Source organism: Mobula hypostoma, chromosome 9 (genome assembly GCF_963921235.1).
Source record: "Mobula hypostoma chromosome 9, sMobHyp1.1, whole genome shotgun sequence".
NCBI classification, from domain to species: Eukaryota; Metazoa; Chordata; class Chondrichthyes; order Myliobatiformes; family Myliobatidae; genus Mobula; species Mobula hypostoma.
This window is the reverse complement of record NC_086105.1, coordinates 99,832,337-99,857,387: the sequence shown is the minus strand read 5'-3', so window position 1 is coordinate 99,857,387 and position 25,051 is coordinate 99,832,337. Positions and strand designations below refer to the sequence as shown.

At 40.7% G+C, this 25,051-nt stretch overlaps 1 protein-coding gene across 3 annotated transcripts in view; it reads left to right on the top strand.

Moving 5' to 3' along the window:
- Nucleotides 1–7,996: 7,996 nt before the first annotated feature.
- unkl (unk like zinc finger) overlaps nt 7,997–25,051 on the top strand; it is a 152,846-nt gene continuing 135,791 nt past the window's right edge. For 2 of the 3 annotated variants that reach the window (XM_063058762.1, XM_063058761.1), the window contains exons 1-2: nt 7,997–8,132; nt 8,428–8,637. In XM_063058762.1, the coding sequence (XP_062914832.1) occupies nt 8,068–8,132; nt 8,428–8,637 (275 nt within the window). In that variant the 5' untranslated portion in view covers nt 7,997–8,067. Of the gene's footprint in view, nt 8,133–8,427; nt 8,638–8,690; nt 8,806–25,051 lie in introns of those variants that run through there. The other variant, XM_063058763.1, reaches the window with a different exon arrangement.

The following is a 25,051-nucleotide window of genomic DNA, read 5'->3' as shown; positions in this document are numbered from 1 at the left end:
CGTGGCAGTAGAGAAAGCCAAGGACCAAAATGTTGGAATGGGAATTGGAATTAAAATAGCTGGACACCAGTAAATCCTGTTTTTTTGCAGATGGAGCTGAGGTGCTCGACAAAGTGGTCCCTCAATCTACGCCGGGTCTCTGCAATGTAGAGGAGGCCCCATCAGGAGCACCATATACAGTTGACAACCCCAACATTTGCAGCTGTAGGATTGCCTTACATGGAAGGACAGAGAGGAGAGAGATGACTGGGCAGGTGGAGCATTTCTTCTGCTTGTGGAGTGATAAGTGCCAGGAGGGGGTGATCCCAGCGGAAAGTGGAGAATGGAGTGGGGGGGGGGAAGAAAACAAAAGGAGGTAAGGATGTATTTGGTGAATTTCAGAAGTAAAGCATTAATGACTGCCCAATAGATCAAAGCTACAAGTGACTGGTTGGGCTACTAAGGAACCTTGGTAATTGCCACTGAAGGGCCTCAAGAGGAAACCATACCAATGGTTAGTGTCATATCTTACACAAAGGAAAATGGTTGTTGTTACTGGAGACCAGAGCCCAGTCAACACTGCAGAAACTCCTCAGGGCAATGACCCAAGCCCAATCATCTTTGGCCATTTTCCTTCCACCAGAAGGTCAAAAGTAAAGATGTTCAGCAAGAAATGCACTATGTTCCTTTACTTTCACAACTCCTCACAAAATGAGCCATACACAAGACCACGATAACATTCAGGCACGAGTTGATAGATTACATGTAGCATTTTCACCATTAAAGCTGGAGATACTCATTACCTAACACAGGGGTCCCCAACCTTTATCGCCCTGCGGACCGGTTTCATATTAACAATATTCTTGCGGACCGTCCGACCGGGGCGGGGGGGGGGGGGCGGTGGTAAGGTTGCCAATGAACAAGAGTAGCAGTCAGATACATTGGGTTTACCCCAAGAAACACTACAATGACCATGAAGCCTTGCGCGGGCACCAGTGCGCATGCGTGTGCGTGCCGATTTTTTTCTACAAATCGGTTTTGGCGATTCTTTGGGGGGGGTGTTAATCACGAACGCAATATAGGTGATAAGTGGCTAATACATTCAATTTCGTTTCTAAAAGGGTTTATCTAACGAATTTAACATTAAACACACAGCACATATTTTCCTCGCGTGAATATAGCGATAAGTCAATTATCAGGGGAGCTTCCAGTAGAAGTGGTAGAGGCAGGTTCAATATTATCATTAAAGAAAAATTGGATAGGTATATAGACAGGAAAGGAATGGAGGGTTATGGGCTGAGTGCAGGTCTGTGGGACTAGGTGAGAGTGGCGTTCAGTACGGACTAGAAGGGCAGAGATCGCCTGTTTCCGTGCTGTAATTGTTATATGGTTATATAAATCAATAGCATCATAACATTTTAAGTAACGTTTGGATATTAAACACACCACATATTTTCCCCATAATGAACATATAAAATCATTGCAACACACCAATATCGCTGAATCAGTGGAAACCCTGGGCTTGTTTCCCTGCAACAAGATGGTCCTATCGAGGGGTGATGGGAGACAGCGATACTCGAAAGAGGTTCCTTATGTCCAGTCTATTCTGCAATTTAGTTTTCATTGGCATTCATTGCAGAGATATGTTGGAAATGGAAGCAACGTTTTCAGTGCTTTCGTGGCTATCTCAGGATATTTAGCCTTGACTTTGATCCAGAATGCCGGCAGAGATGTTATGTCAAACATGCTTTTCAGCTCGCCATCATTTGCAAGCTCGAGGAGTTGATCTCCTTCCTGCGCTGACATGGATGACGCGTGCGTTCAGTCTCAACAGTGGGCGTGACAGGGAGTGAGGAAAGGTGCAGCTGACTCCTATCACCAAATCATATCGTTTCCTCGTGGCCCGGTAGCGCATGCTTTGTGGCCCGGTACTGGTCCGCGGCCCGGTGGTTGGGGACCGCTGGCCGAACACACGTGACAGTTGAACTGCATATCATTTACATATGGCTGCATTCTTATTCCAAGTCCGTACTATTAATATCCTGGAGTCACCACTGGCCAAGAGCTTAACTGGGCCAAGTCACATAAACACTGCAAAATTAATTTGACTGTTAAGTGGCAAGTAATATTCACCAAGAGGTGATCTGAAGAGGATACTCACTTCATGACTATCCAACGTCCTTGCACCGTTTACAAGGCACAAATCAAAAGTGTGATGAAATATTCTATACTTGCCTGCACGAGTTCAGATCCAACAATTCTCAGGGAGCTCAATTCATCTAGAACAAAGCTGCCTGCATATCACCCTGTTCTTTCAATATTCATTTGTATTACTAATAATGCATTGAGGTGTGTGCCATCTATAAAATGCGCTGCAGTTACTCTCCTAGGTAATTCCTCAGTATCTCCAAAACCTGTAAACCCAACTGCCAATAAGGACAAGAACAGTAGGTGCTGGGACCATCACATCTGCAGGTTCTCCAGCAAGACGTGATCCCAACTCGGAAATACATTACTGTTCCTTCATCACTGCTGGGTCTTGCTCTTGAAATCTCTGCTCCAAATCACCTTTACCAAAATGGCTGCAGTGATCCAAGGAAGTGACTCCTTGGTGGCTGTTACCATTGGGCAATAAAAACTGTTTTTGCCTTTGATGGTTTTATTTTACAAAACGCCAAAAAAAAAGCCAGCCATGTCTGACATTAAGCTAGGGGGCCAGATACTAATTGCATCCACAGCCCCTGATCGATTTGATTATCCTCTACTCTCTGATAGCAGACTGGAAGGTCACAAGTCCAAGAATCTGAATTCCCAACCTGTTTTGCAATGTGCAAGTGTAGAAGTCAGAAATGCACAAATCTATGAAGGGAATTCAGATGTGATATTCTCTTCCAAACTGTAGGCAAAATAATCCTTTAACTCAATGAATCCAAATTAGATAAGGTCAAAGATAAAAACAGTTGTTAAGATTCAGAGAAAGTGTGGAAAGGAGGAAATGGCAAAATGGAAGGTTGTGATTTGGTTGATAGTTTAAGGCAAAAGGGAACGGCAGCAGGACCATTAAGAAACACAATGTGACCCTCAATCAGGTGTAATAGGAAGCAATAAAATTATTTTCTGAATGTTATAGTTATTCCAAACTTCCATTAGGTAACACTTGAAGTATTGTAAGCATTTCTGATCACTACTTAAGAGAGTGCAAAACAGATTCACAAGGATGATGCCAAGTTTGGAGGGCTTGATGGGCTTTACTTGAATTAGGCTAAAATAAATCAGCTAACAATGGCTGTAGACAAGGCTGTAAGTCAAACAGTAGAGAATGGGTGCTTCCTTTACTTACTTAAGCCAATCATTCCTACTTGGGCACAGGCCACTGACAGCAACTCGTTAGAGTCCTCAGTCCTGGGCCAGCCTTTCAAGTTGTCATTAGGTGTAACCCTCCTTTCAAAGCTCCTTCCTCTCCCAGGGATGAGGTCTTTTGGAGTTTTTGCTGGTGTTTCTGCAGCTCTAAATTTTTACATAATGGCATTACTAACCCCTGTCAGTTACGCTCACAGATCTCAGTTTTGCAGATGACATAGTCCTGCTCTCTGACCAGATGGAGGAAGCACAGCAGCTACTGACAAAAGTGGAAATTGAGTGCAATAAAGTTGGACTTCATATAAACGCTACAAAGACAGAGTACATGGCGTTTAACTGCGATGAAGGTACTATCAAGACCATAAAGAATGATGAGTTCGGAGAAGGACATAAAGATACGGAAGGCGCTGGCGTGGAGGGCTATGAACGACATGAAGGAAATCTGGAAGTCGAACCTGACCAGAGGGCTTAAAAAGAGAATTTTCATAGCAGTCATAGAGTCCATTCTCATGTACGGATGCGAGACGTGGACACTCACCAAGACTATGTGAAAGTCTCTAATGGTTGCTATACAGGAATGCTCTGGATGGCTCTTGACGTGTGTTGGCAACAACATATGAGGAATGTCGAGCTCTATGAAAACCTACCAGTGCTCACTACTAAAATCGAGGCGAGAAGACTGCAACTAGCAGGGCACGGTCTATGCCACCCAGAGCTACCTGCCAGCCTAGTCATCATATGGGAGCTCAAGCACGGGAGGATGAACCCTGGGCGCCCTCCCAAGACTGTGGTCAACACGCCCCTAGAAGACAGCAGCGTGGCTAATGTAGATGAACTGAACACACTGATGAGGGAGAGGGAGAAGTGGAGAGTCTGTTATCGTGCCCGATGATGGCCCCCTAGGCCTCAGTCAACATATTAGTAGTAGTAGTTGTTACTAACCTCAGCACCGGTTCAACTACAAGGCAAAACAGATCAACCAAAGATGCCATCTCCATCACTCTCCATGGCATACTGGAATACCTGGAGCAGAAGGACAACCATGTCAGAATACTTTTTTTTTATTGACTTCGACTCTACCTTCGACACCATATTTCCCAGCAAGTTGGCCAGTAAAGTACACCATTGAGAACATATACCATAAACGCTGCCTAGGCAGGGTGAAAAGCATTATCAGGGATGCATCTCACTCTAACCATGGACTTTTTACTCTCCTCCCTTCCAGTAGGCGCTACAGGAGCCTCCGTTCCCACACCAGCAGGCACAGGAAGAGCTTCTTCCGGGGCTGTGACACTGCTGAACCTCTCATCACAGCGCTAAGCAGTATTGCATCCATATTGTACTGTCTCAGTACTTCTATATTTGTGTGCTGTAGCACTTTTTTTTAAAATTCGCAGTTATTTTGTAAATAACACTATTCTTTGCATTTCTGGTCAGATGCTAAATGCATTTCATTGGCTTCGTATCTGTACTCGGCACAATGACAATAAAGTGGAATCTAATCTAATCTAATCAATCTGGGACTCAAAACATCAATCTGCAACAGGATTCTGGACCTTCTTATCAACTGCACCCAGACAGTCAGACTGGGCAAGTACACATCAGCCTCCCTGACCCTGAACTCCCATGCACAGGAGGGACATGTACTGAGCGCACTTCTTTACTCGCTTTTCACCTATGACTGTGGGGGATTCCACCAACTCCATCATCAAGTTTGCAAAGGACACCACAGTGATTGGATTAATTACTAATAACAAGGAAACAGCATAGAGGGGAGGTGCAGAAACTGTCAGAATACTTTTTATACTTTTATGCTTTATACCTTATTGTCGCCAAACAGTTGGTACTGGAACGAACAATCATCACGGCGATATTTGATTCTGTGCTTCCCACTCCCTGGATTACAAATATTAAATATTTAAAATATTACAAATAGTTAAAATTAGTAAATATTAAACATTTAAATTATAAATCATAAATAGAAAATAGAAAAATGGGAAGTAAGGTAGTGCAAAAAAACCGAGAGGCAGGTCCGGATATTTGGAGGATACGGCCCAGATCCGGGTCAGGATCTGTTCAGCAGTCTTATCACAGTTGGAAAGAAGCTGTTCCCAAATCTGGATGTACGAGTCTTCAAGCTCCTGAACCTTCTTCCAGAGGGAAGAGGGACGAAAAGTCTGTTGGATGGGTGGGTCGTGTCCAAGGAACTTAAAGCTTTTGACCTGTTCCACTTGCGCATCACCGATGTAAATTGGGTCATGCGGTCCATTACTCCTTCTGAAGTCAACAACCAATTCCTTCATCTTGCTGACGTTGAGGGATAGGTTATTGTCTTCGCACCATGCCACCAGGTTCTTAATTTCCTCTCTGTACTCAAACTCATCATTACCCTAGATACAGCCTACAATTGTTGGGTCATCAGCAAACTTATATATTGAGTTTGATGGAAACTTGGCTACACAATCATGGGTGTACAGTGAGGATAGCAGGGGGCTGAGTACACAGCCTTGGGGGTTACCGGCGCTCAGAGTGATTGTAGAAGAGAGCTTGTCCCCTATTTTTACAGCCTGGGTCCTGTCTGTGAGGAAGTTGAAGATCCAGCTGCAGATCTGAGCGCTAAGGCCCAGGTTCCGGAGCTTAGGAATCAGTTTATTTTAAATGATGATGTTAAAGGCAGAGCTGTAGTCAATGATGCAATAACCAGAATCTTTCACTCAATATGAAAAAAAATGATTATCGACATCGGGAAATCAAGAAAATATGAACAAACTCCACTGCTCTTAAACGGTGAAGCAGTGGAAAGGGTCTTCATCTTTAACTTCTTGGGAGCGAACATCACAGCGGAGACGAGAGTTCAGCGGGACAGGAGCAGGTAGAAACAATTGGTCTATCCAGACAGGTTTCTGGATTTTGGATAGGAGGTAGAAACGAGCAGTGTGGGGTAAGGGGACTATGAGTTTGGTGGCTGTGGATGGGAGTTCTCCAGAGTTGATGAGGTTGGTGATGGTGTCCGAGACAATTTTCCGCTTGTACCGAGTGGGGTCCTCTTCAAGGGGCAAGTAAGAGGAGGTATGAGAGTTGCCGGCTGGCCTCAGCAAGACTGAGGTCAATCTGCTAAACTACAACAACACCCCCTTTGTCTGTCATAACCGGCATTGGCCAATTAACTGTACTACAATGCCGGCTCCCCAGAGTCCAATACTCCTCTTTAACTCTCTGTAGTCGTGCAACTTATTATCTCGCACACACATGTATACTCCGTTCTAATTCCTTTACTTCCTCTGACGCAGTGTTTCGACCCGAAACGTCGCTAATTCATTCCCTCCCACAAGCGTTGCTCGACCTGCCGAGTTCCCCTCAACATTACCATTTACCGACACCAAGGGATAACTTACAACGTACAGTTGCAAATTGACCCACCGTTTTTGGAAGGCGACGGAAAAGAAGGGACTTCACACAGGTCCCGGACAAAACATGAAAACTTCGTATAAAGAAGACCTGAGGTTAGGACCCGAGTGCAGACTGACCGAAACACTGAGGCTGTGGCGCTGACCGCTGCACCGTAGTTCCTCCCAACAGAGACTGGACCGTATTTTCTGTTGACTACACACTTTCAATTTTGAATCAGAGATTAAGGTACAGTAGATTTCCTGTTGCTGACACTCTCGGGCCCGAGTGACCCAGCTGTTATGGATATCGCCTCTTTACATTTTAAAATATTAGTCGTTCAAACGAATATCGAAAACCTCAGCGCCGCTCGACTAAGACAAACAAGTCCTTTACAGGATGAAAACATTCAGCTACTCGCTGACAATCTGACTCAGCCTGTTGAGTCACCACAAACACAATAGAATCTCCACGTGTTATCCAGGGTTGTAATTTATATCGACGGGGATTCTAGATTATATTTCCAATTTTCCCTTCAAATTATTATCTCTACACAAGACCAAGCTGTAGACTGGAGTTCAAATGTGTATAGTTAGAGAAAACACTTTCACCAGTCATATCTGTTCAGCAAGTAACTATAATCAACAGAATACTTTAGCCAATTATTTGGACATTTCTACAATACCCTTCGCGATCTGAGAAAATCACAACGCCTCCATTGACAATTTTGCAACTACCAAGATTTAGCGAAATGCTGACGAATAAAAAGTTCTAACACTGACCATTTCCCTCAGCGGAATCCTACATTTTTACATTTTCCAGCGACGATTTGATTATAAACAACATAGCAGGCATTTAAAAAAAAGGAAAGAGATAATATTTTTGACTTACTAATTGACAGTGGTTTCTGTATACTATTTTGAAATCTCTCTCATAAAGTGCCGGTCACCAGAGACGGACTTTCTCGAATGTATTTACCACTGAGGTGATTTTCTTCAGGTACGGTAGTGGCCCACCACCCACGCCGGTCCCCACCCATCTCGCGCCGGTCCCCGCCCACCCTACCCCACTCGCGCCGGTCCCCGCCCACCCTACCCCACCCCTCTCGCGCCGGTCCCCGCCCCTCTCCTCTCACCCCGGTCCCCGCCCCGCCCACCCCACCCCACCCCACCCGCCCCGCCCCTCTCGCGCCGGTCCCCGCCCCGCCGACCCCACCGCTCGCGCTCCGGCTGGACTCGCCCCCGATTTTGGCCACGTGTCCCTGGCCAGCGTTTGAACCGTCCCGCCAATTACCCGGCGCGCTTTGCGCCGCGCACGCGCATTTCATTGTTTTGACTAAAAATGCCGTCGGTTTCGAAAGCTGCGCCGAGCGCTTCTCCTCAGACCGAGAAACCGTCTCATTACACGTAGGTACCGAGCCCACCCGCCGCCGCAGCGCCGCAAGCGCGCACGGAGCACGCTGCAACCAGCTAGAAGCGAAAAACGCAGCGGCAGGAAAGCTATCCAACAAATCTCTTCACGCTAGCTAATTTAGTCTCGGAGTAGCGACCCTCCCCCGCCCGCCAGGCCCAGGCCTCGGCCCCCCTGTCCGCAGGCCCATTCTCTGTCCCCCCCCCTACCCCCGCCCCCAACCTCGGTTAGATACATCCCTCGGCTCCTCTTGTGCAAGTCAGTCTCTAACCTTCGCGTTTTATTTTGCAGGTACCTTAAAGAGTTCCGCACGGAGCAATGCCCGCTCTTCTTGCAGCACAAGTGCGCCCAACACAGGCCCTTCACCTGCTTCCACTGGCATTTCCTGAACCAGAGACGGCGGAGGCCCATCAGGAGGCGGGACGGTACCTTCAACTACAGCCCAGACGTCTATTGCACGAAATACGATGAGACGACAGGGATCTGCCCGGACGGAGACGAGTGAGTGAATAGGACACTGTTTGGTACTCGGGCCGTGGGAGGTGTGTTCGAGGAAATAGCCAGAGGGACGCGCCTGGGCCCGCCCCCTCAGGAGTTTCACTGTTGCCACGGACTTGGGGTTCGGGGCTGGTGAATGGAATGTTACTCGATGGCGGGTTGTTGATTCAGGTCTGCAGTTTTCCATTGTGACGACCCTTGTCCCCCGTGTTGATCTGTGGTAGGCTGGGTTTTTCTGCCTCAGGATTGTGAAGTTGTCCAAGATTCCGTAACTTGGAAAAGCGAAATTCTGTTTGCATGGTTTATTTCATTTTAAAACAAACATTTTATTTGCTTATTAGATTAACTAAAGTACTGCTTCCGAATTTACTTCAGTATATTGATAGAGGTCTTTTTCTAGGGATAGAGGGTGGTGAAGTAACAAACTTTTACGGTGTGAGCTGTGGCAATCATTTAGATATATTCTAGCAATACAATTTGCTTAATCTTCATTTTGTAAATTTTAGTCAGGGCACTTGAAAGCAATGCGTGTTTGAAAATTAATGAAGCTAGGCCACATGGGCTTGGAGATTTTCCAGTTGTTTCCTGTGACTACATATGTGATTTTATTTATACTTGTCATTTTTTTTTGCTTGTTTTGTTTTCATGATACCACATCCACATCTATAGATGCACACTGTCAAAAAGTAATTCTGTATCAGTTGCAATGTTGAATTGTGTATAGTTTCCTAATTTTTCAATTTTGAGAAAAAAATGTATTGCATTAATTCATTAATGTATTTTGAAGTAGATTTTTAAAGTTGAAACTTTATATGAACTTTTCATATTAAGTTGAAGTGGCATTTCCTGTCGTCATAACATTGAACAGCTCTGCAGTTTATTACAGGTTACATTATCAAACATAACTCTGTAAACAAATTGAAAATGCTTCTTGTTATGAAATGTATTTCTCTGTGCTTCAAAGTCTTACTGGGATGGCATTTTCTGGCAATGTAAAAGGTGGAAGATAGCTATTTAAATAGTTTCATGACTTATTGTCCCAAATTACATCATGGCCAATTAAATATATTTAAACAACATTGCTATATAGCTGTATGGTTTATTTCCCCTCATCTACTTGCAATTAGAAAAAGACACTTATTTTAAAATATGTAAATTAAAATCTTTGTGGTTATATGTACAATTAATTTTTAATGATAGTTTATGTAATTAAATGTAAAGTCATAAAATTAGAGGAAATGTTGGAAAGCATCGCTTTAAAATCATGAAAAGTTGAATAAAGGTGCATGCTTACAACTAACTGGTTGGGATTCTCAGAAACTACAAATAAATTGCTTGTTTGCAAGATATTTTATGAGAGTTTTTAAAAATTGTTGCTTGCTATCTTTATTTTTAAATTAGTGCAGTGGACAAAATTGAAAATTAATATTGATCTAAGTGTAATCAAAATTTGATTGTGAATTTTGATTCACAAGTGGTTGTTTGTGAAGGCAGTATTGTGGATTCCATTTGTATGTTGGTCTGAAGTTCTTGTGATTCATTTTTTTGCTATATTTGTAGGCAGTGAGGTAACTTTTGTTCTAACCTGTAAACAAAATATATTAGTCCAGCTGGAGCATTGTTTTCTGGACATTGTGTATATTTTGTGAAATTTAGTATTTTTTAAAAAGTTGTCAATTTCTGTTGAAAGAAACATTTGGATTTAAACTAAATTCACAGGAGGATCAGTTTTTAGCATTTAAGCAGAGAAACATGCAAGAGGCACATAAAGGAGTGAATATTGGATCACATTAGAAATGAGATGTGGTCAAGAAATAGCATGAGAAATACAAAGGCAAGTTTATTTTTAGATTGTATGTACATAAATGAACAAAGTGAATAAGATGAACATCAGTCCAAATAACCATGTGGGAATATTGTGGTGGCAAGAACAGAAATGTAGTTGAAGTATGGTAAGGACTGTAATACATAATCTTTTTGGATTCAGAGTGCTCAGAAAAGATGAAGCATTTAAGTTAAGACAACAAAACTGACAGGGAGATGTATTTTTGGAAAGGTGATGTCCATTTTGTTAGAAATAGAAGCAGAAATAGTGTAAATTCCTGCTGGGGTTATTCTGTAAACCAAATAGCTGGGGAAAGAGCAAGAAACAAATCTTCATAGAAATTAGCTGTGCAAATATAACAACAGTTGGTTTTGACTTCAAAAGAAAAGATTTTGCTCATAACATTAAATTACTGAAAATGTAGTTGGAAACGGTGATAATCCAATAGATGTATTTAATCTGTATTTTCAAAAGGTACCCCAGAAAACTGTTACTTTATTTTGGGTCAGGAAACAGGTGAGAGTTCAGGCCAGTGGAAAATACTGTAAGTAGTTAGTGTACCATGAGAATCGATGCTGGGAGCACTGTTGTTCAGAATTTGTGTTCATGGTTTTGACTGTGGTTTAAAAAACGCATTTCTAAAATTGTCTCTGATACCAAATTGGAGAGAGGGGGAAGGGGAGGATAGTGTAAATACTTTCAGGGCTGTGATAATAGTGGGAAAATGAGAATGGTTCAGTTGCTCTGCATGAAGTTGGAATGGTACAAGAGGCTAAATGGCCTAATATGCTGTAATGTCCTGACTGATCTTGACGGATTTTACCTGGAATTCCACAGTGTATTAGGTGTATTATTGATGGGGATGGGCTGTTGCTTCAAAGTATTTGACCTCCCATCTCTACTACATAATTTGCCTCATTAAGTTCCCTCTCCCATACCTTGTTGTTTTATAGATTTTATGTACAATTTTGCAATTCACCCATGTTGTTCCCAAATCCTGTTATTCTTTCAGCTCTTTTAGCTATGAGTTTTGTTACCTTATGGAATGATTTCCAGTGGTTTTGAAAGATTTTATCTTGATACTTCAAATTGATTCCCCTTAAGCAAAGTACTGGGGTTTAATTCTAGAGGGATATACAATGGATTCCAATTAATTGGGGCACATCAAGACCAGTACATTTTGCCCAATTAAGCAGTTGCCCCAAATAGCTGAAGTTTCATAGAAATAGTTAAAAAGATATAAAAAAGACAAAATACTGTTTAACTGAATGACAATTATCTACTAGAGTACTATGAAACTATGCACACTCAGACCCCGCTTAATGCTGAGGATATGTTCCGCGGAGGTGGAATACTATGTAAATCAGCGCTATGCAGGGTCATTATAACGTGATGTAAATGGATGTGTGTCTGATTTTAAAATACCAAACCTGAGAATATTATTTTATGTATACACAGTAATTCATGGAGGAACAATAACTCAAATGGGCCTAACCTGTACATCAGTGCTGCTGCAACACATCGCAGCAGCAACGGAGAGACATGTGGTGGTTACATCTTAGAGGAAGAAACAGTTCTTGATAGCAAGAAATCATGTTGATAATAGCTCTCTTTGCCTTTTGCTTCGCTTCCAGTCAGGGTCGTTAACGATGAACTGGTCCATGATTTGTGTGATTGTGGTGATGTTAGTGCTGAGGAATTTTGTGGTGAGGTTTCTTGCTTGTGTTTCCTCTTCTCTATCCATGTCCTCAGATTCACCCAGGATGTGTTGCTCTACCGATTTTCGAAACTCTTTAGATGTACTGCACTCATTGGAAGTTGCAGGCCATTTTCCAGACGTTATGGGTGAATAAGTTGGGCAAGGGAGTAAGAACATTTACACGTGGGGGAGGCAAAGCATGAACTAATACGTGATTTGCTGAGCGTAAGTAAAGTGCTCTCATTGACCGATTGAATATTAACTGTAATGGCGGGCGTTCTTGAAGTTTTAAGGGTTATTTAGAATGAATTTTTGTCATTTAAAAAAATTCAATAAAGAATTGAATAATCGTGTGGTAACGAATCAGCGCTATGTGGGGTAACATTATGCGGAGTCTGAGTGTATTAATTCCTAATAGTTATTGACAGAGGAATTCATCCAGTGTATGCCACCATGTTCTTTTGAATGACTATAAATGAACAAAATCAGTGCAGATAATGGACTATCAATTTCATTGTAACATTCAAGATGATTGTTGATACTTTTCAACAAGTTTGGAAGAATTCAAGTAGTGAAATCTTCATTTTCACTGCTGGCTATTTCTGGCATCTCCAAGCCTGAATGCTTGAAACAGCAGTGTGCAAAACAGTTCTGAATTGTCTTACTGCTTATTTCTTGCAGACTATCAGTAACAAGAATCACTGCCTTGTGAATGCAAACACACTCAACTGTCAATATTTTAAAACTGTTCCCCTAAGCATGGTGCAGTGTCTAGTGACCACACGTGGACTACTAATGCTAGTTAGAGACTGTTTGGCCGCAGTCTTTTGTCCCAATTAAGCAGCATAGTGTCTCGAATAAATGAAGTGGATCCGGGTTATTTTCTTAATTTTTGTACTTTAAAGGTTGTCCCAAATAAGTGGCTACCCTGATTAACTGGTGGCCAAATTAACCAGGATCCACTTTGTTTGAAATAGAGCAGATGGTGAATTCAATCTTGTTTAGTCCATGCTGAAGTACTCATGCAGTTCTGAAGTGCTGTAATATTAAAAGGGACATGGAGAAAATGGAAAAGGTGCAATGTGAGTTTGCAAGTATGATGGCAGAAATGTGAAAACTCTATTTTTCATTGATATGACCTAATAAAGGTCTATAAAATAGTGAAAATAAGATCAAAATAAGATGGTCCCCAAGAAATTCAATTCAGAAGGAACTACCCAAAGAATGATGTGAATGATCTTGTGAACAGATGGAGTGGTTAAAGCAAAATATAAGGGGCAGATGAAGGTGATAGGGAATTATGTTGATATATTTTGTGAGGAAAGAAAGGTGGTTTAATGAAGCTAAAATGTCATGGACTAACTGGGTCAAGGGTCCTTTTTCTTTGTAAAATATAAAAATCTTCATTTTACATAACAGTTTCTTTCTGGAGAACTGTTAAACTGATTTTCTCCTCAGATCAGAAATGTGGTTTTCTACAGAAGACCATGTTGTATTGCTTTATGTACACTTGCTATAATTTTGTTTAATTGAATAATCACCCTCACACTACCTATAATTAACTAACAGAATATATACTGTATCTTATCATTAGTGAACATTACGAAATAGTATAAAGCAAATTTTCAAGTTATTATTAATAACAATATGTTGTTAAAAGTTGGTTTTCCATTAGTCAGGTCATCTGTAATCCAAGGAACTCCTCTCGATATTCATGATTTATGCCAAACCAAATGTTTTACAACCTTTTGCTGAGCTCCTTTTTATTACCATCAAAACATTATTTTGTCCCACGTCCACTGTTCCTAATCTCCACATTGTACATAACCTATATATCCTGTTCAGTTTTGTCTTTACCAAAGCCTTGGTTAACTTGCATGATTTTCAGTCCATTACCGTATATGTGTATTGATTTTGTGTATCGGCCCTGTTATACCTAGAATAAGAATAAATTCAAAGTATTTTTCAAATTCTTCACAGTTTTTTTTTAAATTTGGCATTTGTGCTTGAAATAAGACAGTGGTAGTGTTAATATTCCACAACTGTAACCTTAGGTTTGAGTAGGGACATGGATTATTAAAATCTTTCCTAGCTCTGTGTAATGAAATATAATTAAAACCGAATCTTTCTTACTGTGGCTGGCAGTTCCAAAGGGAGCCCCTGAAGTTCAACCATCACAGTGGAAGTAAATTTATAATGGGACCCATTGGAAGTTCAAGACTTGTTAAAGGATAAACATTACAGCATCTCTCACTGTGCTCTAACACTTGACCATATAGAGCTCATTGGTAGAACCTTATTTTGGTAACATTACCCAATATTACTTTGGGAAATTGCCTGTTCCCTTCTGTGTTAGGTCAGACCTGGTGTAGAACTGGAGAGCCTATTTGTATGGATGGAGAAGTTATTATTTGTAATTCCTTTATTTCTAAATGTTTGTAAGTATTTTAATAAACATTCTTGTTAAACTAAATATTTATTAAAATTTGATGTAAGTAATGGCTCTTGAAGTCAGAGCTGTTTACTTTGGTTCAAAATTTTGCAGGGCCAAAGCTCCATCACCAGTTTTGCCTTCTGTTTGGGCAATTTGATACTATCTCTATTGAGCTGCCCAGGACCTAGTTGCAGGCTAGAAGTCACTGCCTGATAGTGAGAGTAGCCTCTATAAATGCACAAGTGTTTGTAGATGGGTGGGACCATCAGTATTGATCCTGGATGGCAGGCTGGGTTCCAGCAGATCTATCCCAATACCATAGACCAGTCAGTCCAACTAGTCTGTTTAATCTTTTGTGGGTGAACGGTTAATATATTTGTCAACTCAGTTCCCATAACTTTTTGGCCTCTGTCTCCATTCATCTATGCAATCAATTTATTGATTTCATAGTTTCTTGCTGAGTTAATAATTCTGAAATGAATTACACAGCTTTGCAAAGTCTCTTGCCCTCTAATCTAATCATTCACATTCAGTGTTGCCTCTTTGAAACAGTCTTCTTCCACCTTTTTTCTATGTGTATTCTATTTGTGTTTCAATCAACTTAAACACTACAGTTAAATAACCTTATAATGATCCATGTTCAAGGTAATGTAATACAGTTTTCTATAATCAGGCCTCAATTGATCTCAAACTATAAAATAAAGAGGAGATATGAGACTGTGTGGAAGTCATGGTAAGGAAAACAACCTTGGGCAGTTGAGGTGAGACTGCCAGAGACACTGCTGCTTACTACAGACGAGATGACTGGGTTGACCAGCAGTGTGCACTTAAGCCAAGCAAGTGAAGCCTCTGCAGTTTTAACACCCTGTCTATGACATGGACCCATGCGTTCTCCTTGTGCACTAATAAAATTAAAAATGGTTGAGTCGTTAGAGTGTGTATGTTTTGGGCTCAGTTATTTGTGTTAGTTATTATCGGCGATGACAGTTACTTTAGCAATTGCAGATGCTGGAGTCTGGAGTTACAAATGGTTTGTAGAGGAACTCAGCAGACTGAGCAACTTTTTGAGGTGGGTGAGCAGAACAAAAAGCAACTGGTTCATCTGTGGGATGTTGTGTTCAGTCCTCATATCCTTTTTGGTTGCAAATCATAAATGTGTAGGTCTAAATGTAACTCTTGTTTGATTTCAATCAGGATGGTAGTCTACAAAATAAAGAACTCCTGAGCATTCAAGAATGGGGAAAGAAAATCAGGCCAGTCAATGAGAGGTGAGATTTGAGCATGGCCCAGCTGTGAGTTAACTGTACAATTTTGTAATTGCCAAAGTCAAAGTAGTTGTCATTAATTTTGTTAGCAAATACACATATGAAATTCTTTGGGAGAAAGGTAATGGTCTATTCAGCCTAACCTCTGGTTGCAATATATAACATTGTAAAGTTTAAATACAGCTTTCATATGATAGCTTATAATATCCATTTTCATTTTGGGGTGATTTAAAGTGCTTACAACCCAAAGAAATGTAACCACCATCAACATTACTAAACCAGTTAATATGTTTTATCATGTAGCTGTTCCTGAAAAGTTGCTGTGTAGAAGTTAACTGTTGTGATTCCAATATTACAACAGTGATTACATTTCTTTTGGCTGTAAGAAGGCTGAATGCCCTTTGCAGCCAGAAAAATTACTTTTTACATCTGTTGTATTGAACCTCTAGTTACAAATTTGAGTTTACTTAAATAAAGTTGCGATCTATTGTAGCACTCTGTTCTTGTTCATTCTGATGGAGTTTTCAGATAGCTAGCCATGATTTTTCTATTAAAAAAGCAACTTTAAACCTAACCAGTTATTTGTAGCCTTTCACATTCATTCCAAACTTGTAATTGCTATGTTATTTATCCTCCATATTTTTGTCTTGTAACAGTGCAACAAAACTGAAATTAGAACATAGAACATAGAATAGTAGAGCACATTACAGGCCCTTCGGCCCACAATGTTGTACCGACCCTCAAATCCTGCCTCCCATATAACCCCCCACATTAAATTCCTCCATATGCCTGTCTAGTAGTCTCCATATACCTGTCTAGTGATGTGAATATTTGGCCTCTTGATTTTTTTTTTACGATTTTAAGAATATTAACATTTCAACATCAATTTGCACGGATCCTGCTGAGAACATAGAATATAGGAATTTACAGCACATTACAGGCCCTTCGGCCCACAATGTTGTGCCAACCATGTAATCTACTCTGGAGACTGTCTAGGACAGCGGTCCCCAACCACCGGGCTGCAGAGCATGCGCTACCAGGCCGTGAGGAAACGATATGAGTCAGCTGCACCTTTCCTCATTCCCTGTCACGCATTGTTGAACTTGAACATAGGGTTGCCAACTGTCCCGTATTTGTCGGGACATCCCATATATTGGGCTAAATTGGTTTGTCCCGTATTTCCCCCGCTAAGGTGCAGCGTTCCTATGAAACCTTTTGTGCTGAAATGGCGTGAAGCGAAAAAGCAATTACCATTAATTTATATGGGAAAAATTTTTGAGTGTTCCCAGGCCCAAAAAAAAACCTACCAAATAACACATAAAGCCGAAAATAAGTAATATTAACATATAGTAAAAGCAGGAATGATATGATAAATACACAGTCTATATAAAGTAGAAATAATGTATGTACAGTATAGTTGGGAAGATAAAGACAAAACCGACTTGTGGGGGGAAAATTTGGCACGTACGCGCATGCGCACATCACATGCGCATGACACATGCCTGCGCAAGGCTTCATGGTCATAGTAGTCTTCCCTGGGGTAAAGTGTCCCGTATTTGACTGCTACTTTTGTCCCTTATTTGGGAGTGACAAAATTGGCAGCCCTAACTGTAAAAGACATGTTGAGGTGAGTTTAACCCTACTTGAACACCCCCCCCACCCCCGGCACCGGTCCGCAAGACTATTGTCAATATTAAACCAGTCCGCGGTGCAAAAAAGGTTGGGGACCCCTGGTCTAGGATTTCCCTGCGGCATAGCCCTCTATTTTTTCTAACATCTATATATCTATCTAAGAGGCTCTTAAAATCCCTATTGTATCCGTTTCCACCACTGCCGCTGATAGTGCATTCCATGCACCTACAGCTCTCTGTGTTTAAAAAAAAAACTTACCCCTGACACCCCCTTGATATCCATTTCCAGGCACCTTAAAACTATGCCCCCTCATGTTAGCCATTTCAGCCCTGGGGAAAAAGCCTCTGGCTATCCACACGATCAATGCCCATTATCATCTTATACAGCTCTATCAGGTCACCTCTCATCCTCTGTCACTCCAAGGAGAAAAGGCCAAGTACACTCAACCTATTCTCATAAGGTACGCCCTCCAATCCAGGCAACATCCTTGTAAATCTCCTCTGCACTCTCTATAGTATCCACATCCTTCCTGTAGTGAGGTGACCATAATTGAACACAGTCTTCCAAGTGGAGTCTGACCAAGGTCTTGTATAGCTGTAGCATTACCTCACAGATCTTGAACTCAATCCCACAGTTGATTAATGCCAACACTGTGAACCTGCGCAGCAGTTTTGAGTGTCCTATGGACATGGACTCCAAGATTTCTCAGATCCTCCACACTGCCAAGAGTCTTACCATTCATATTATATTCTGACTTCAAATTGGACCTACCAAAATGAACCACTTTACACTTGTCTGGGTTGAAGTCCATCTGCCACTTCACAACCCAGTTCTGCTATCGATGTCCTGCTGTAACCTCTGACAACCCTTGTTCATCAAAGTAACTAGATATGAGCCTTTTGCTGAGTTTGTAACCTTGGCCACGTCAACTTACTTACTAACAATTCTCCTTAAGTTACAGGTTTCAACCTGTTTTCTTGATGGAGCATAAATTTCAAATACATAAATTAATCCTCATTCATCATAAACTCTTGGTTAATGAAGAGTATGCCCAACCTTCCTGCAGCTATTTAAGGCCCCATTGAAATTACAGTTGTCTTGTTCCCCTGCAAATAAATGGTATATTGCTATAGAGAAATAAATTTTTCAGTCACCAAATTTACACCACCGATTAACCTCTATCATTATTATTATTAATCCATTTAAAAATATTTCCTCACGTTCTCACCAACTCTCCAGATATTCTAACACTGCCTATGTACTAAGGGACAACTTGAAGTGGACAATTAACTGACCAGGCCATATGTCTTTGTGAGTGAACTAGAGCATTCAGAGGAAACCCTGCATGTTGAACTTGTGACAATGCAGTACTCGCTGTGACAATTTGCCATTTTAAAAACAAGTATAGGCTAGCAAGGTTTATTTCTGAAATGGTAGGTTAATCATAAGATGACTGGTGAGATACACTGGAGTTTAGAAGAATGAAAAGTGCTCTAATTGACATATATAAGTTTCTAATGCGACTTAACGCTGTATAAAGAGACATAGTTTCTCATAGCTGGGTTGTCACAAAGGGTCATTCAGGACATAGATCTGAAGAAATTCCTTCATCCAGATAGTGGATCTTTGGAATTCTTCATGTAAGAGGGCTTTGAAGGCCTAGTTACTGATTAATGACTAATTGATAGATATTTGAATATTTAGGTACAGGTTTCCCCCACCATCCGAAGGTAGAGCATTCCTATGAAATGGTTCGTAAGCCGGAATGTCGTAAAGTGAAGAAGCAATTACCATTTATATGGGAAAAATTTGTGAGCGTTCGCAGACCCAAAAATAACCTACCAAATCAAGCCAAATAACACATAAAACCTAAAATAACAGTAACATATAGTAGCAGGAATGATATGATAAATACACAGCCTGTATAAATTAGAAATACTTCTCTACAACGACTGCCTGCACTGTTCTCCGTAGCGAAAATCTGATGCAAGCGCTTTCGGCAGAAACATGGCGCAAGGGCTCTCCAGTAACCTTTAAGCTATGAAGCTGGCAAATCATACCAAATAACACATAAAAATACACAGCCTATATAAGGTAGAAATAATGTATGTACAGTGTAGTATCACTTACCGGAATTGGGACAGTGCTGAGCACACTGATGATGGTGTGTTAGGCTGAGTCGTCGGAGGTTGGGGTGGTGCAGTGTCCCCCACCCTCCGGGCAGTGAACCGCTACTGATCTGCGAAGAATGCAGTCGTCCAGCGGTGGCCGGGAGCACCCAGCACATCTTTAAGAAAAAAGCTGGAATAAACAAGCTAGTTAATTAGGTGCCGGGCGGCACCTAATTAATTAGCTTGTTTATTTCGGTTTTTTTCTTAAAGATTTGCTGGATGCCTCCCGGCTATCACTGCATTCTACGTGAATCGGTATCTGTCCGCGGCCCAGGGGTTGGGACCACTGGGTTGGTGGGACACGGGGGTGTCATCTCATCGTCGATCAGGGCAGGCAGGTCATCTTCTTCTATGTCTGCCTGCCTCGATGGCGAAGGTCGAGGTTCGTCGTCTGCTGTGGCTGATGTGGAAGGCTTGAAAAACGACAGTATGCTTGACTGCTTAGCCTCGTGCATTTTTCTATCATACAGTTCTTTGTAAGCACTCAAACCATCTTACAAATATGCCCTAAACCGACGTACCCTTTCAAAATTAAAGTCGTACTTTATCATTGCAGCAAAAATTTCACGCACTTTCTTCACGTTCAGTTCTTGGGCGACTTCACTTTCGCTACTGCATTTGGTTTTGATTGTTATCCTTACCTCTTCCAATTGCATCAGCTCTTCATCTATCAGTTCTTGGTCATGGGATGCCAAAACCTCTTCAACATCATCTTCGTCAACTTCCACAAGCCAAACTCACTTTGTCCTTACTTCGTTCACCACGATCAAAACGCTTAATTATGTCTAGTTTTACGTTAAGTGCAACACCCTTATGAGTTCTTTTAGGCTTTTCTGATACCTTAGAACTCATCTTGCAAACGGCTGCTCACAGGCACGTGTTTAAGCAGTGCCGGCGAGAATGCCGTTCTGAATACGTGGGAGAGCGGCTGCTCGGGGCACGCGGCGCGCTGCTTTTTTTCACGCGCTGCCTTTTTTTCGTAACAGTGAAAACACCTGTTAGCGAAAACAGGTAACTAATGTAGGTCTTTCGTAACAGTGAGGTTTCGTAAAGCGAATGTTTGAAAAGCGGGGGACACCTGTATTCAAAGAATGGGGACAGTGCACTAAAATTGCATTGATGATCATGCTGAATGGCACAGTAAATATGTGACGTATGTAGCTTACATTGTTCTACTTGTGTTACAAATTTTTTTCCAATATAGTGTTTGTTTGCGATTGCATATGTAATAAATACTAATAGGTTGCTGTGCATGAAATATGACAGAAAAATTCTGTAGGTGACACTGGAGATCAGAGGGGGAAGTGGCTTAATCGGATTGTTCTGAGAGCTGGACAGACCAATGGGCCAAATGGGCTCTTTTCCCCTCCTCTACACCTACCCCAACTCCTTCATGTCTAAAGAAAATATAAATATGATATTTGGTATAATGATCTACAAGTTTCAGCATGCTCTTCCATGGAATAGTATTGCAGTGTTTTTTCACTTTGCATGGGAGGTGCAACAGCAGCTGTTATTCTGCACTGAACTTGGTTTATGTTGGGGAAGCCTATCTGTAGAGTACATGTATAGTCGCAAGGATGTTTTTGGGGAGGATTACCCCTTGTTCATTCTAATCAACCAGCAGGTTTAGCTATACAGCATGAGTGAATAGACTGATTTTAAAACAAAAATATTCCTGCCTGAGTGGAAGGGGAGCAGGGAAACATCACATCATCAGCCAGGTGACAAACAAGAGGATTTCCAAAGAGTTATATTGTGGATTATGGGAGTTCAGTTGTTATTGCCAGTAAGGTAAGTTCCTTTCCTATCACTCTTGCTTAATCGGTAAATAAGCATTGTGTTGCTGAGCCATGAGAAATGTTATGGATTCAGGGCAAGACTTGTGTTTGCTAGGGTATAGTTGGACAGATATCAGATTTTTTTTTCCACTTGGGTTGATACCAACACCCAAAAAAGTGCTTTTGTTGGTTCTTCCAATACTGCCACGTGCATTTTTGTAGTGAAAGGAACTTCTGAAGGAAATAATCATAATTGGAAAATTTAAATTTTTGTTTTATTCAGAGTGCTCTTGCTAGTGACTCCAGCTGCTAAATGTGCTGGTCTCTGAATGAATACTGTCTTGTTGCCAGACTTTTCCTGAGGTAATATACAAAAGGGATGTGCTGGCATTCAGTTCATTTCAAGTTTTTGAAGGTATAATTGAAGTTTCCCACTATTTTGTTTCCAGACAGTTCTGCTCTTAGTCTCCAACTCCAGTATTGTATTTTCATTCCAGGATGTTCAACGCTTTGAAGCCCAAAAGGGTTTCTGTGTCTTAATCCATTGGATGTTTTGTGATAGCATGGAGACCAAGAGAGACTGAATGGTACAAGTATTGGTGATTGCTGAGACAGAATGGTGACTGATTATTAGCTGTAGATATGTCTGGCAGAGATGTAAAAAAGAGTTGAATAAAAACAGGAACAAAAAGAAAAATGAAGTATAAGATAAAAGATAACCATGAAAGGAAAATGCTGGAATACCTAAAATATCAGGATTTGACATTGAATTCTGCACTTTCAGATAATAAGCATTTAAACAAAATTATCAGTCTGATGTATTAACGATTGTTCCCTCCACAGACACTGCCTAATTTGCTGAGCATTTTGTATTCCCAGCATCTGCAGTGGCTTGCCCCTTCAGAGTTTTGTATCCTATAGTTTCAGCATTTTTCTTTCACTTCCACTTCATTTCTTTGTTTGCATCTCCAGACAGATAATCTGCTATCACCTTCATCTTCTCAGCTGACAGCAGCAGTAGTAGTACTTGTATCATTCAGTCTGTCTATCGCCTTTATATAGTGATGTTCTATAAATATCCATTTTTCCCTCCCTTATTTCACCATTATTCATGCCTGCAAGCTAACCTTTAGAGAATTCTACACAAAGACTCCCAAATCCCTTTGCATCTCTGATTTTTAAAAAATTTTCTTCCTGTTTTGAAAGAAGTTCATGCCTTTATTCCTTCTACCAAACTGTATGAACATATACTTCCCTACGCTTTATTCTACTTAACGCTTCTTTGCCCATTCTCCCAGTCTAGCTCCTTCTGTAGACTCCCTGCTTCCTCAACACTACCTGTCCCTCCACCTATCTTCATATTGTTCACAATTTTGGTCCCAAAGCCATCATTTCCTTCATCCAATTCATTAACATACAATGTGAAAAGAAGTGGACCTAACACTTTCCTCGACAGAATACCACTAGTCACTGGCAGCCAATCAGAAAAGGCTCCCTTTTTGTCCACTTTCTGCTTCTGCCAGTCAACTAATCTTTTATCCATGCTACATTTTTCCTGTAAATTTTAATTTTTAACATAATCTAAGTCTACCTTTTTATGAAATGGATGAAATTGAAAGTCTGGATTATTTGAGGGAATCTCATGCAAAACATAATGATATTCTTATTTTTCACAAAGAAAGGCACCAAGAGTTGTCTAGTGTCTATATTGATTAATACAAAATAATAAACTAATAATTGCTTAAAAGGAAGGTATTTATCACCAGTCTTATTGTGTTTGGTGGTATAATTTGCCATAATTAATTCTGAAAGCTTACTTATATTTTGGGCTTTTCAGCCAGTATTTAGTCATAATTTTTTTTAGAAACAGTTCTTTACCTAGTGAATTAATTGCTTACAACTATACAAGGATTACTTTCTAAAAGCGCAAATTACAGAATATAGTCACAGGTTACAAATGGAAGTATCAAATCAAATTTTCTGAGCTATTTTGGGAGTTCAGCTGCTTTTTTCCCTTCAAGAAATCTTATGCTACATTATTCAAATTCTAGGGGTATATCTAAATCTTAATATTACAGTTTAACAATTTAAATTTATGCTCAAAAATGTGTAAATTAAAAAAAAATGTGATAAAGTATATGTCATTGTTGTAACCATTCAGATGATTCATCAGTGTCCTTTGAAGAGGGATGCCTGTTTTCCTTATCCTGTCATAATGTATGGGTAGTGGGGTGGAGATATGTCTATACCAAAGGAAGTATAAGGCGCTTCTACCCTCTGCTAGCCTGCAGGTCACCGCTGGGCAAGGTATAGCACTACAGATCAGGGTCACATGAAACCATAGGAGCAGGTGGTAGATGGTCATATTACAAGCTCTGATTATGGGATTGCAGATGCCAGGCAGACAATCTCTGGAGAGTATTGACAGTGGTTGGGGTCACCAGTTTTATAAAGACACCAACCAGAAGAAGGCAATGGCAAACCTCTTCGTTGGAAAAACGTTTCCAAAATCATTCTCCATGGTCATGGAAAGACCATGATGACCCACATCATACGATACGGCACATAATGAATAATGATGTGATTCTAATCCTGCAGAAAAAAAATTATTCATTGTCTAATATGTGCTTTAATTCTTTTTTGTGTAGTTGATTGCTGTCATCTGTTCTAGAGGTTGGCCTACGGAACCTTCTCAGTCAAGTACACGTGTAGGGCTTAAGGTTACAGAAATAAGCAGAAAATTAATTTTGACCTGCCATATCTTAAAGCAGCTACTTAATGATGCGTGTGGACACAGCAGCAATCCATCTGACTGTATGTAAAGTGACCACCTTGGCTTTACTTATACTGTGGCAATCTGTTGGAAAAGAGATGTTTACTAGATTTAAGTCATGTCCATCTATTCAGTATCATTTACCTGAATAAAAAATAGTCACCATTCTTTAATATTGTGATTTAAGGTCACAAGTAGATTTCAGATTGGGCCCAACATAGCTCATTCCAGGCTATTGATCAAGTTGTAACAGGCATTATTTTCTTGATTTGAAAAGCATTGCAACTTGATTGGTGTGGTGAAAATATTATCATGGAGGTTAACTATGAAAAGTATGTTTGCATGAAATTCATGCCTTCTCTGACCATATTTTTATAACTGTTTGATAATGCAGTACAGTGGCCTTTTCAACTTGAAAACAGTCAGTATTTACATTTCTGTAAAGATGCATTATCAGAATTGGTGACAAGTGTTTAAAAAGAGGAAAAGAAGTGCTTTGACTTGAGGGAAGGGAAAACATTACCTGGACCACTGAGGAACAGGTAGCCACCTTTAATGACCGAGCATCTCTGATAGTTTGATCACATCACTCACAGATGTCTCAACTGGAGTAAAAGCAAACCAAGTCGAACCAATTTAAGATGAAAGATACAGTTATTTAAATCCTGGTGCTTGGTAAATCTACAAAGCCAGTACATCACTCCAGAACTACTTCATCCAAAATTGAATGCAGGACTCTATATACTGTCAGGTTAAAATGCCTGCTTTTCACAATTATCAAGTGACTTCCTTATTTTTGAAAAGCCAGTTCCTTTGAGATAAAGGGCAATATTGCAT